Source organism: Pristis pectinata, chromosome 19, assembly GCF_009764475.1.
Source record: "Pristis pectinata isolate sPriPec2 chromosome 19, sPriPec2.1.pri, whole genome shotgun sequence".
In the NCBI taxonomy this organism is placed as follows: domain Eukaryota; kingdom Metazoa; phylum Chordata; class Chondrichthyes; order Rhinopristiformes; family Pristidae; genus Pristis; species Pristis pectinata.
In genome coordinates this window covers 1,147,485-1,159,503 of record NC_067423.1, presented here as the reverse complement: position 1 = coordinate 1,159,503, position 12,019 = coordinate 1,147,485, and the positions used below count along the sequence as shown (strand labels likewise).

At 45.5% G+C, this 12,019-nt stretch overlaps 1 protein-coding gene across 5 annotated transcripts in view; it reads left to right on the top strand.

Annotated features, from left to right (window-relative positions):
* LOC127580343 (semaphorin-3A-like) overlaps positions 1–12,019 on the top strand; it is a 271,887-nt gene that overhangs the window by 168,101 nt on the left and 91,767 nt on the right. For all 5 annotated transcript variants that reach the window (XM_052033670.1, XM_052033668.1, XM_052033671.1 and 2 more), the window contains one exon: positions 8,771–8,890. In XM_052033670.1, coding sequence (XP_051889630.1) covers positions 8,771–8,890 — 120 coding nt within the window. The remainder of the gene's footprint in view (positions 1–8,770; positions 8,891–12,019) is intronic.

Genomic DNA, 12,019 nt, shown 5'->3' with positions numbered 1-12,019 from the left:
TGTGGATGCAGCGTTGTCAGCAGAGACTCCATTTAAAATGGGACTTCTGTTACCCATCGATCAGCACACCTCATACAGCAATTTGAGGGAAAGATAATTCGTTATTTAATACACATACTGTTTTCAGTGGTTTGGTTATTCTGAGCTAAGCCCAAAGGTGCAAAGTGCAGGAAAACAGAACCAAAGCTCAAGCATTGGAAGTAGGTGAGAATACTCCCAATGAATAGCTCTGACAGTTATTGAATGTTTGTTTTCATGGATTTCTGGAGGGGCCGTGGGATGTTTCCTTCACTGAGGTAGACGCATAATCATCAGTCATTGTGTCAGCAGATGGGGTCTGACCTACTCCGTTTCCCGAACAGATTTTCCTGGTATCCACCCCAGGTTGTGGGATGGATTTTCCTTCTTACCGCCAATGGCCATGTGTGACTTCATTGTCATACAACCGTTCCTGTTTGCCAGAATACTGAACCAAACTCCCAGTTCAATCACTCCAGGCAGAAAGCTAGTGTCCTAACCACATCTTCTTGCTCACAACCAAATGATTGACAGATGCCAAGGTCAAAAGATGATTAAAACGGTGTTTAATCACAAGGCTTCTTCACTTGACTAAGTGAATTTCACTAATTGGTTGCAAACATTCATTTTACCTCTGTATTTCGCCAATGCAATGCCACCAAGCATCTGCTTCCCAGACTGAGAAAAACATTATGAATGCTCATTGCAGGGATGAAATATCCAGCTGTAAAACATTAAAAGCTCTTTGAAAAATTCAGAAGCAAAAGAAATGATATAATTGCTGGAAAAAAATTGACATTTGCAGCTTTAATGTGTCAATCAGTTCACTTCCAAACAAAGTGAGTAACCAGGGTAAGTTCACAGCTGGGCAGTTCGTGCCTACAAGAGGTAAGTAGAGTGAATGTCAAGCAGTACTTCCTATTGCTTAGAATCAACTGTCCCAGATGTGGCAAACTTTCTTCTCCTTTACCACGTGAGTGGATTGCTCTGTCTCCCAAATCTTTCTGTTTTAAATTTGGTTTCCCAGCTTTTATTGAAGGGTTAATTGCCACACATTAAAAATGAAAATATTGGCCTCAGGGGAAGAGGTTGACAGGTACATATCTAAAACCTGACTCCCAACCTGGGCCCAACCTGCCATCTCTGGGTTTAATGGAACAAACAAGAGAGCCAGAGGCCACACCACTCCCGGGAGAGTGAGTTTTAATGTAGATATTTTCATCAGGTTGGCAGTCACTGAGTTAACCTGCTTTAACCATTTAACCTTGTCCCACAGGTTTCCCAAACTTCAGGAAGCCAAGCAGTTCCAGGGAAGTGAGGGCAGTTCTAGGGTGAAGGTAACAGAACAGTCGAGGGAAGTACCTATCAATGCTGTTGAAATGTTTCCAGGAGAAGTTTGATACAGTCCCTTCAAACAGACCGCCAGCCAAAGGGGAAACTCATGGCGTCAGCTGAAGGCAAATTATTGAGCTGGTTAGGAAATTGACTGAGAGGCAAGAGGGAGTTGCTCAATCCAGCAGGATATACCCACACTTGTCCTTCAGGACCTTATGCTGTGTTGTCTCCAGTGTTACTCAGCATGTATAGAACAGAACAGAGATCATAGAACAGTACAGCACAGGAACAGGCCCTTCAGCCCACCACGTCTGTGCTGAACACGATGCTGACTTAAACTAATCCCTTCTGCCTGCACGTGATCCACATCCCTCCATTCCCTGCACGTTCATGTGTCTGTCTAAAAGCCTCATTAATTCCACTCAGAATCGGAATCAGAATCAGGTTTATTATCACTGTCTTACATGACGTGGAATGTGTTGTTTCACGGCAGCAGTACAGTGCAAAGACATCAAATTACTATAAATCACAGAATAAATCGTGCAAAGAAGAAGAATAACGAGGTAGTGTTCATGGGTTCATGGACCATTCAGAAATCTCATGGCGGAGGGGAAGAAGTTCTTCCTGAATCATTGAGTGTGGGTCTTCAGGCTCCTGTACCTCCTCCCCGATGGTAGTAATGAGAAGAGGGCATGTCCCGGGTGGTGAGGGTCCTTAGTGATGGATGCTGCCTTCTTGAGGCACAGCCTTTGGAAGGGTGGGGAGGGTTGTGCCCGTGATGGAGATGGCTGAGTCTACAACCCTCTGCAGCCTCTTGTGATCCTGCGCATTGGAGCCTCCATACCTGGCGGTGATGAAACCAGTCAGAATGCTCTCCACCGTACATCTGTAGAAATTTGCAAGAGTTGTTGGTGACGTACCAAACCTCCACAAACTCCTAATGAAGTAAAGCCGCGGGCATGCCTTCATGATTGCGTCAATGTGTTGGGCCCAAGATAGATCCTCTGAGATGTTGACACCCAGGAGCTTGAAGCTGCTCACCCTTTCCACCGCTGACCCCTCAATGAGGACTGGTGTGTGTTCTCCCGATGTCCCCTTCCTGAAGTCCACAATCAATTCCTTGGTCTTGCTGAAGTTGAGTGCAAGGTTGTTGTTGTGACATCACTAAACCAGCTGATCTAGCTCACTCCTGTATGTCTCCTCGTTGCCATCCGAGATTCTGCAACAACAACAGTGTCATCAGCAAATTTATAGAGATGATATTTGACCTATGCCTAGTCACGCAGTCATATATGTAGAGAGAGTAGAGCAGTGGGCTAAGCACGCACCCTTGAGGTGCGCCTGTGTTGACTGTCAACAAGGAGGAGATGTTATCACCGAACTGACTGTACTCTCCCAATAAGGAAGTTGAGGATCCAGTTGCAGAGGGAGGTACAGAGGCCCAGGTTTTGAAGCTTGTTGATTAGTACTGAGGGGATGATGGTGTTGAATGCCGAGCTGTAATCAATAAACAGCAGCCTGATATATGTTTTGCTGTTGTCTAGGTGCTCCAAAGCCGAGTGGAGAACCAGTGAGATTGCATCCACTGTAGACCTGTAGCGGTGGTAGGCAAATTGCAATGGGTCCAGGTCCTTGCTCAGGCAAGAGTTAATTATAGACATAACCAACCTGATGTTTGTGGGACATCTCTCCCAGATGTTTGTGGGGCATCTCTCCCAGATGTTTGTGGGGCATCTCTCCCAGATGTTTGTGGGGCATCTCTCCCAGATGTTTGTGGGACAGCTGTCCCAGATGTTTGTGGGACATCTCTCCCAGATATTTATGAGGGAGGTTTTGCAGGATCATCTGGGCTCGATGTGCCTGTATCGTGCACAAATTCAGTGCCCAGACCAATGCTGGGTGACTTGATCTGCTTTGTTGAATGACTCTTAAGAACCGTGGGTTGCTGAGTCATTGAAGAGGGTCATCAGGCATCAAGAGTTAAAGACGTCGTTGAGGTGGAAAGATTGCAAAGGTGGTTTATGAAAATGTCGCCAGGACTCGAGGGCCGGAGTTATAGGGAGAGGTTGGGCAGGCTGGGAGTTTATTCACTGGAGCATGTGAGTGAGGAGTGACCTTATAGAGGAGAATAAAATCATGAAGAGCACAGATAGGTTCAGTGCACGCAGCCTTTTTCCCAGGAAAAGGGAATCAAAAACTAGAGGGCATCAGTTTAAGGAGAGAGGGGAAAGATTTAAAAGAGACCTGAGGTGCAACCTTTTCACCCAAAGGGTGGTGGGTATGTGGAACGAGCTGCCAGAGGAAGTGGTTGAGGCAGTTACATGAACGACTTTAAAGACACTTGAAGAGGTACAGGGATAGGAAAGGTTTTGAGGGATATGGACCAGACGCGGGAAAATGGGACTAGCTTAGATGATCGTCTTGGTTGGCACGGACCAGTTGGGCCGAAGGGCCTGTCTCGGTGCTTTATGACTCTATGAATCAAACTGGGTCTGGAGTCACATATAGGTCAGCAGGTGAGGACTGCAGACCTCCTTACTGAAGGACATTAGTGGACTGATGAGTTTATAGCAACCCAGTAGCTTCATTGTAGATCAGTGGTCAACGATCACCACTGCTCATTGTTACTGATACTAACTTTTAATTCCAAATGTTAACTGGCTGAATTTAAACTTCTCAGCTGCAGCGATGGGGGTTGGACTCATATCACGTGCGAGGGGAAGATGGAATGGCGGAAGTGGGTGGCTGGAGCAACTGGTCACACAGTTTACTTAAAACAAACTGATATTAAGATTCTTTTATCAACTATATTAATATAAACCAATGGAAGGTGAAGAATGACTTCATTCCAGGATTTCACTCTGTTCTTCCTGCAATAATCTAGCTGCAGCGGTGCTCACCCAGATGGTTTTATTCTCTTCCAATTTGCTTCTGCGTTAAACATGTTTATACAGATGTATTCTTGTTTTTATAACTGGCCAGAAAAGCTTGTATGACACTGCTTAATCAGTGTTGGAGATCTGAAAGGTTTGCTTGGGGATTAGCCTGTACAACGGCTCTTCGTGTGGGCTGTCAATCGGCCTCATGATTAACACAGTTCCTTTCCAAGCCAATGCATTCCAATTATCATTAAGAAAACTTTCTTGACATTTTATTAAGTGTTGGAGGAAATGTTTGGTATCTGCAACAGAGCAAAACTGCTCCCTCAACACAAATGAGCTTGCTACTGCCTTATTTCACACTGGAGTCCAGGACAGTAAGTGGAAGAAATGGCTCAAGGTGACAGACTGATGAGACTCTTTAAGACTAACGCAGCAAACAAATATTGGTTCCGAGCTAATGCAAGTGATTACATCCTGTAAAACCCCGGGGACCTAAAGGACAGTGTGAAGCAGCTGAGGAACAAGTTGGGTGTTTTCATTGTGGAGGTCAAGTTGGAAGCTGCGTCCGCTTTGCGCTGCTCCAGATGAAACACTGCTGGTTCCATTCACAAGTGTTTTCAGCAGAGTTAGTTAGTTTCTTTTCAAACAAAATCTAACAAGTAATGATATGTTTGTGTAATTGATCCTGTCTCTGCATCCTCTGCCGCCACCATTCTTTGGATGACTGCACCCATTAGATATTTAACTAACTCTAGACATGCTGAAATATCCTGTTTCCATCATCTGCCTGGTGTAGTGTAGTGGGATTTTGTCTTCGTGACATCATTCACTGCATCTCAAGGCAGCTCATTATCTGAACTTGCCAAATGGTGAAGTATAAGGTAGTTACTGGGCATTCAGTTCATCAAGTCTACACTGATTCCAGGTAGAGCAATCCCCTCAGTCCCATTTCCTATGGTCCTTCTGTATTAGAGCGATACAGCACAGAGGCCCTTCAGCCCAACTCGTCCATGCCAACATGTTGCCTAACTGAGCTAGTCCCAATTGTCTGCATGTGGCCCATATCCCTCTGAACCTTTCCTATTCATGTGCCCGTCCAAGCATCTTTTAAATGTTGCTATTGTACCCCCCCAACACTTCCTCGGTCAGTTCGTTCCATATACCCACCATCTCTGTGTGAAAAAGTTGCCTCTCAAGTCCCTTTTAAATGTTTCCTTCTCACTTTAAACCTATTCCCTCTAGTTTTGGACTCCCTTTTCTGGGGAAAAGACTGTGTGCATTCACCCTATCTGTGGCGTTCATGATTTTATAAACCTCTATAAGGTCACCCCTCAGCCTCCTTCACTCCAAGGAAAACAGTCCCAGCCTATCCAGTCCCTCCTTATAACTAAAGCCCTCCAGTCCTGGTAACATCCTCGTGAATCTCCTTTGCATTCTTTCCAGTTTAGTGACATCCTTCCTACAGCAGGGCGACCAGAACTGTACGCAGTACTCTAAACGTGACCTGACCAACATTTTGTACAGTTGTAACATGACATCTCAACTCCTGTATCAATACTGTGACCAACGAAGACCAGCGTGCCAAATGCCTCCTTCACCATCCTGTGTTGCCATTTTCAAGGAACTATGTACCTACGCCCTGAGGTCTCTCTGTTGGTCTTTTGCCCTCTATTGTGAGCCCATCCAGTTTCCCACTGAAGGCCCTGACTGCCTCTGTTCCTTCATCCTGCTTCACGGGGTGGTTCTGGGCTTTTGTTACACACACAGAGTTGCCGGGGGTTGAAGTCACGGCTAGTTGCTCTGAAGTCACACTGACAAGTTCTCAGGCAGGGGAAGCAAGATACCTGTTCTAGGCTTTGACACTGGGTTTGTCAGCTGGAAGATGAAGTGCTGTTCCTCGAGTAGGAGGTCACAGACCGTTGGGACAGAGCGAGAGTGGGATGGGGAATTAAAGTGGCAGGCAATGGGACATTCAGGGTCACCCTGGTGGACTCTGCACAGGAACTCCACAGAGCAATCACCTAATCTGTGTTTGGTTTCTCCAGTGTAGAGGAGACCACATTGTAACCGCCGAATGCAGTTCACTGGATTAGAAGAAGTACAAGTGAATCCCTGCTTCACCTGGAAGGACTATTTGGGTCCCCGGATGATGAGGAGGGAAGGCGTGACAGGACAGGTGTTGCATCTCCTGTGGTTCCAAGGGAAGGTGCGGTGGGACAGGGAATGGCTGGTGGAGACGGAGAAGAGCTCAGGGTGTTGCAGAGGCAGTGGTCCTGGGAGCGGAAGATGTGTCTGGTGTGGAATCTGGTTGAGCGTGGGTAAATCGTAAAGGACCTACATCTGTATTTGAGCCTTTTGGCATTTGCTGTAGCTGTGCATCTCACAGGTTCCTTTGTTGGTTTTTCTCTCTCTAACTACTCATTAACATTTCAACCAAATGTTGTCATCAACACTTTATCACCACGGCAACCCTGGCTTCACACTATCAGAGACACTCCCTACCCATCGCTCCCCCACACTCTTTGCATCTTCAAACTAAAATCTTTCTGATCCAGTCCTGATGAAGGGTCTCGGCCCGAAACGTCGACTGTTCATTTCCCTCCACGGATGCTGCCCGACCCGCTGAGTTCCTCCAGCACTTTGTGTTCATTGTCTTCTTTCTTCACCAGTTCTGACGCAGAGTCTTTGACCTGAAGCGTTAACTCTGTTTCTGTCTCCATAGATGCTGCCTGACCTGTTGAGTGTTTCCACAATTTTCTGGTTTTGCTTCAGTATTTGCAGCATCTCCCATATTTTGACTTTCATTTACAGATGAGGAGAACCAGAGACCATGTAAGGACCGGTGTTGAGTTTGGGATTTGGGGTGGCAGGTCATGGTTAATGTCAGCAATGGTTGCAGGTACGAGGGTGAATACTCTGTGATTTTGTTGGTAACTTGTAATTCAGGAGCATTTATGCCCCATTCTCCCTCTGGCTATTCTTGGCTGGGGTGGGATGTACGATACTGTTAATAATACATCGTCTGTAGAAGGAGCAAGATTACAGGGCTGAGTCTGTTTGTCCTTTAGTCTGTTATTCTGTTCCAATGGCCTTTGATGTACTGCCCAATCAGAAAGAACCATGGGTGTGTGAGTGAGCATTAGGCAGCTGACAGCAGTTCTTATTAGGAGCTGTTCAGTTGTGTTTAGCTGGTAAATGCTTCCAGTATTTCTCTGACAGTCTTCAATAGGTTTGAACCTTCATAGCTTTGATAGTGGTTCTGACAGAACCTGAACAAGAAAGATTAGGAACTTGGCCAATGTATTATTTTTAGCTGGTACTTTGCATTGTTTTGTTTCTAAAGCTCTTGTGTATGTGATAAATAACAAGAGAAAACTGCCTTGAAAATGATCAACATTCAGTTGAGGTTCTTTGTGATCCACTCAACCTCCACAGATGTTGTCACGGCATCTTGTTGGCTTTACACATTCACTGAAATATCCCCAGCTCAAGGCTTCAACAGTTTCCAGTCATCACCTCAATCAGCTGATTGTCCCAATGCCAAAGGTTACTTGTTATTTTATGATAGTATGCAGTGGTGCAAAACACACGAGAAATAAGAGCTGATTTCCTTATCATCTATATTAATGTATTCATGATGTGAAACTTTGAGTTTAAGTGGGGGCTGTTAAAACATTGCTGTGACATTAGTTTAATTGTGTTATTGTTTTTTGTTCAATGTTCTGGCCCCCTCTTGTGCCCCCATGCTGTGATCCATCTCAGCAGGACTGCTCTGACCAGTCCAACAGGCAGCATCGAGCTACGTTAACGCAAGTCACGCAGTGGTCACGTGATCAGCTCTAACAGTTACAGTTCTACCATCTCCACACTTGTCATAACTTCCTGCAAGGTTTCCACTGTAATAAAAACTTTCTGTGCAGACGTACTGCAAGATTTCAGAACTTTTTGGGGCTTCATGAAAGCAAACTTTTGGCTAATTTAAGACTCGACCATTGCCCAGATGAGGTTGAGGGTGTGCAGGATGATCCAACATTGTATCAGCAGAACCCACTTGTGAATTGATCCTCAGCCCAATCTATAATTCATCCAGTGAGTCTCTTCCTCCTCATGATGGTTAAATCTCCCTGTTTCAAGTTCCTAAGGTGGTAGGTAGGTAAATTGGTATAAATTACTACTCCAAGCCTGTTAGGTATTCCTGTATTGAAGTTGTGGAGATTTGACATGCCTCATGTTATGGTGCTCATGCTTGTTTCTGGGGAGCTATGATCCATCAGATGTCCTTTTTGCTTCCTTCAAAGGTCATTGTGAGTCAAACCTGCAACCTGCAGGCATCGGTTCCCAACCTCCTGCATTGATTAGTTCAAAGTAAAGAGCAAAGTTGCCAATATTCAGATGAAAGTCTGGCATGGTTTACAGAATATGGACATCAGCTCCAGAAACAGTCAGTGTTGTCCAAAATAATTTGAACTGAAGCCAGCTTGAGTGCAATAGCTCGGAGTGGTGACTGAATAACTCTCTCTTTATCTCTCACACAGAAAGAATGTGCTAATTTCATCCGGGTGTTGGAACACTTTAATCAGACACACCTGTATGCCTGTGGGACAGGAGCCTTTCACCCGGTCTGTGCCTACATTGAGGTTGGCCATCCAGCTGAGGTAAGACCAGCTCCTCCTCTGCCTGTCTCGTCTCCTACTGATCCCTTTGTGCTGCAGCTTCATGTTGCTGTCCAAGTTACGCACCCTGCCTGGTCTGAGAACCCTCCTTTTCCAGGAAATTTAGATTTGTGGAGGATGACTACTGCAGATTGTAATGGCTCTGTCATTGCCACCTGGCCATATGGTGCTGTCTGTTGTTGATTTCAACATGGTGTTGCCGGCTACCCATCGTATGGTGAGGTCTAGAACAGCGACACTGCAAGTGTCCCGGGGAATCAGATGGTTGTGGAGGAGGAGGCGGGAATGGGTGAAGGAGCAAGAATTAACCTGAAGAGAAGCCTCGAGCTGTGGTTCAGAGAGACGGGTTGACATCACAAGGTGATTTACTTCCTCTCATAGACACAATGTGTTGGGTTCTTCAGGAGCACCTGTCAGCTCTCATTTCCTGAGGCTGTGACCGTGACCTGCTGTACTTAGTGGGATCTGAGCTATGGCAGGTATTGCCTGACTGTTTCGATTGGTTCTTTTTTCAATTTCTTCTCAGCTTCCTTCCACCTTTTGGTCTCTTGGCCATGCATCGCCGCTCAGTGCTGGTAGCTCAGTGCTGGTGGTGAGTTTCACAGGGTGATGTGGATCAACTGCATCTTTGTGGAGACCCTTGGACTGCTGCAGCCTCTGCCAAATCTGTATGTTGTCAGACAGTGGCTTGGTGCTTGGCTTATGCAGTCTGCGATTACAGTGCTCTAATTGCCCCAAAAACAGCAGGACACACATGGATCAACAGTTGTTTTCTGTGTGTCTGTTTTTCCATTGGGTTTGTTCACTGAGGGATCTTTAGGGAAACACAAGAGGGAGGTAACAGGGAGGCTGCTCATCTCTCCTGTATTGTGACACAAAATAGAAATGAAAACAGAAAAGTTACACCTCTCACAGCGATAGGACAGTCCAGAGTACTTCACATACAATCAGCTGTTTAGAGAAATATTCACCAGGGCAGAGGAGGAAACGCCTTTCTGTTTCTTTGAACCTTTCACTTCCAGTCGAGGAAGCAGACAGCCAGTGGGCCGTAGATTTCATCCAGAGGAGATGCCCCCAGCAGTCCAGCACTCCCTCAGTACCACACGGCCATGTCAGCGTGGAACTTTGTGCTGGTGTTGGAGTGAGGCTCATTCTCAGGACCACCTGACTTACCAATGACAACACTGGCCACTGGCACAAAGGGATAGTACTGGCAGTTCCTTTCCGGTGATTTGTGGTGATAAACCGTACAATTACAGCATCAGTCCCAGTCCCAAGCAATGGCGAGTTTCAGTGAACTGGACGAGGTGCAGCTGACTGGCCGAGGTTACTCATTGTGACCATATTCTCTGAATATATTTGTAGCTTGGATTATTCCTCAACAACAGACCTACTTGTTACTTCTGAGAGTTTCCAGCACACACCTTGGTCCACAATGTCCCACTACCTGTTTAATGGTCAGAAAGTCATTGACTGCCAGGTGCAACATCAGCAAATCCCACAATAACTACAAAAACAGCAAGCAGAATAAGACCATCTGAGTCACAGGGAGATGTAGTTGAAAGGGCACACACTGCAAGCACAGTCCAGATGGTAACAATATACATTGGCACATTTAGAACATAATATTACCCAGGCAGTGTGCTTCAGCCCAATTGGTCTGAGCCACTAAAGAGGGAAAATGTGCACAAACCATTTGGAATAGGATTTAGATAACTAGCGTAGCAAAATTCAATTAGTGCAGATCTCAGAGAAGGATTTGTTTCAACGATTATAACGCACAGTTTAAAACTTTGGAAGGGCAAGACAATAAGTTTTGATCCTCTGCCAAGGCAGTCCAATTATAGAAATAATCTTCTAATTGCAAGTGTGATTAATATTGCAGAGGGGCAAATTTCCATTAAACATCTGCTAAGATGATGCTTAGTGTCAGGAAGACTGATCTGCCGCCTCTCTCACTTCCCAGGAGGAAGGACCTTGCTTCCAGTTATCTATTTGGAATTAAAAACCGTTGTAATCTGGTTATCAGTATTCCACTCACTCTCTGCCACAGGTGCTTTGAAAATGTGATAGTAAATCTTAGAGCCATAAGCACTGAATACTCTAGTGGGGAAGGAGAAGCCACCAACTGAAGGAATGCATGAAAATGACAAGACAAATAGTCGGCTTCAGAATGAGCAAAGATCTTGTGGGGAACATCAGGGGCAGAGTTCCAACATTTCATACTCCTGGTGCTGTACTCTGAAGGAAAAATCAGAAACTAAATATTTTTGTCTGGAAGATGATAGTCAGAGCAGTCCCCGTCTTCCAGCTTCCTTCCAGGGAACCAATATTTTGTCTCTACAGGGAGTTATTGCACTGACGTAACAAGATCAGCCAGCAGCAAGCAACTCCACAGGATCTACAGCCATTGACACCTGGCCTGTAGACGATGCCAACTGTAATGAATTCCAACAGGAGAGAGCATTCCACCTAGTGCACAGATATCTCTCCCAGCACAGGCATTGTCCAGGATTCCTCTTTCAGAAAACCTGGGGCAAACACTTCCCTCCATGTTAATGATTCAACGTTCTGAACCAAAGTTAATGATCGTTTTTATTATAATGCAAATAGGAAGCAGAATCACTCCGAGTGAATGAATCTTAGCAGCTGTTTCTGCCTGTCAAGCTCAATGATTTACTGGAGCGTGTAATGATTGCTGTTAGCCTCATGCTCACTGTGCACTGGGCTGTAAACTAAATTAACTTCACCACTCAACACTCAGTCCAATGCAGCCCGCTTCCTTGCTGCCACTGGGACACACTCCCAAACACACTCCACAAATTCACTACATTTCAAGTGTGAGCTTGTCTGCTTATCCTGAGAAAAAAAAGGTGTTAAAGTCTACAAAAGCTCTGCCTTTGCAAAGTGCCTGTCTAATGTCTGTGTTCTGAGAGTAGCCAGGAGATAGCTCCCACCCACCTCAAATCCTTCTCCCTTTGTTAACTATGCCATCATGTCTCCACTGCTTAGTTACCTCTCGTATTGTCTCTTTTGATCAAAGTAACATCCTTAATCACTCGAGGGACTGAGTTATAGGGAGAGGTTGGACAGACTCAGACTTTATTCATT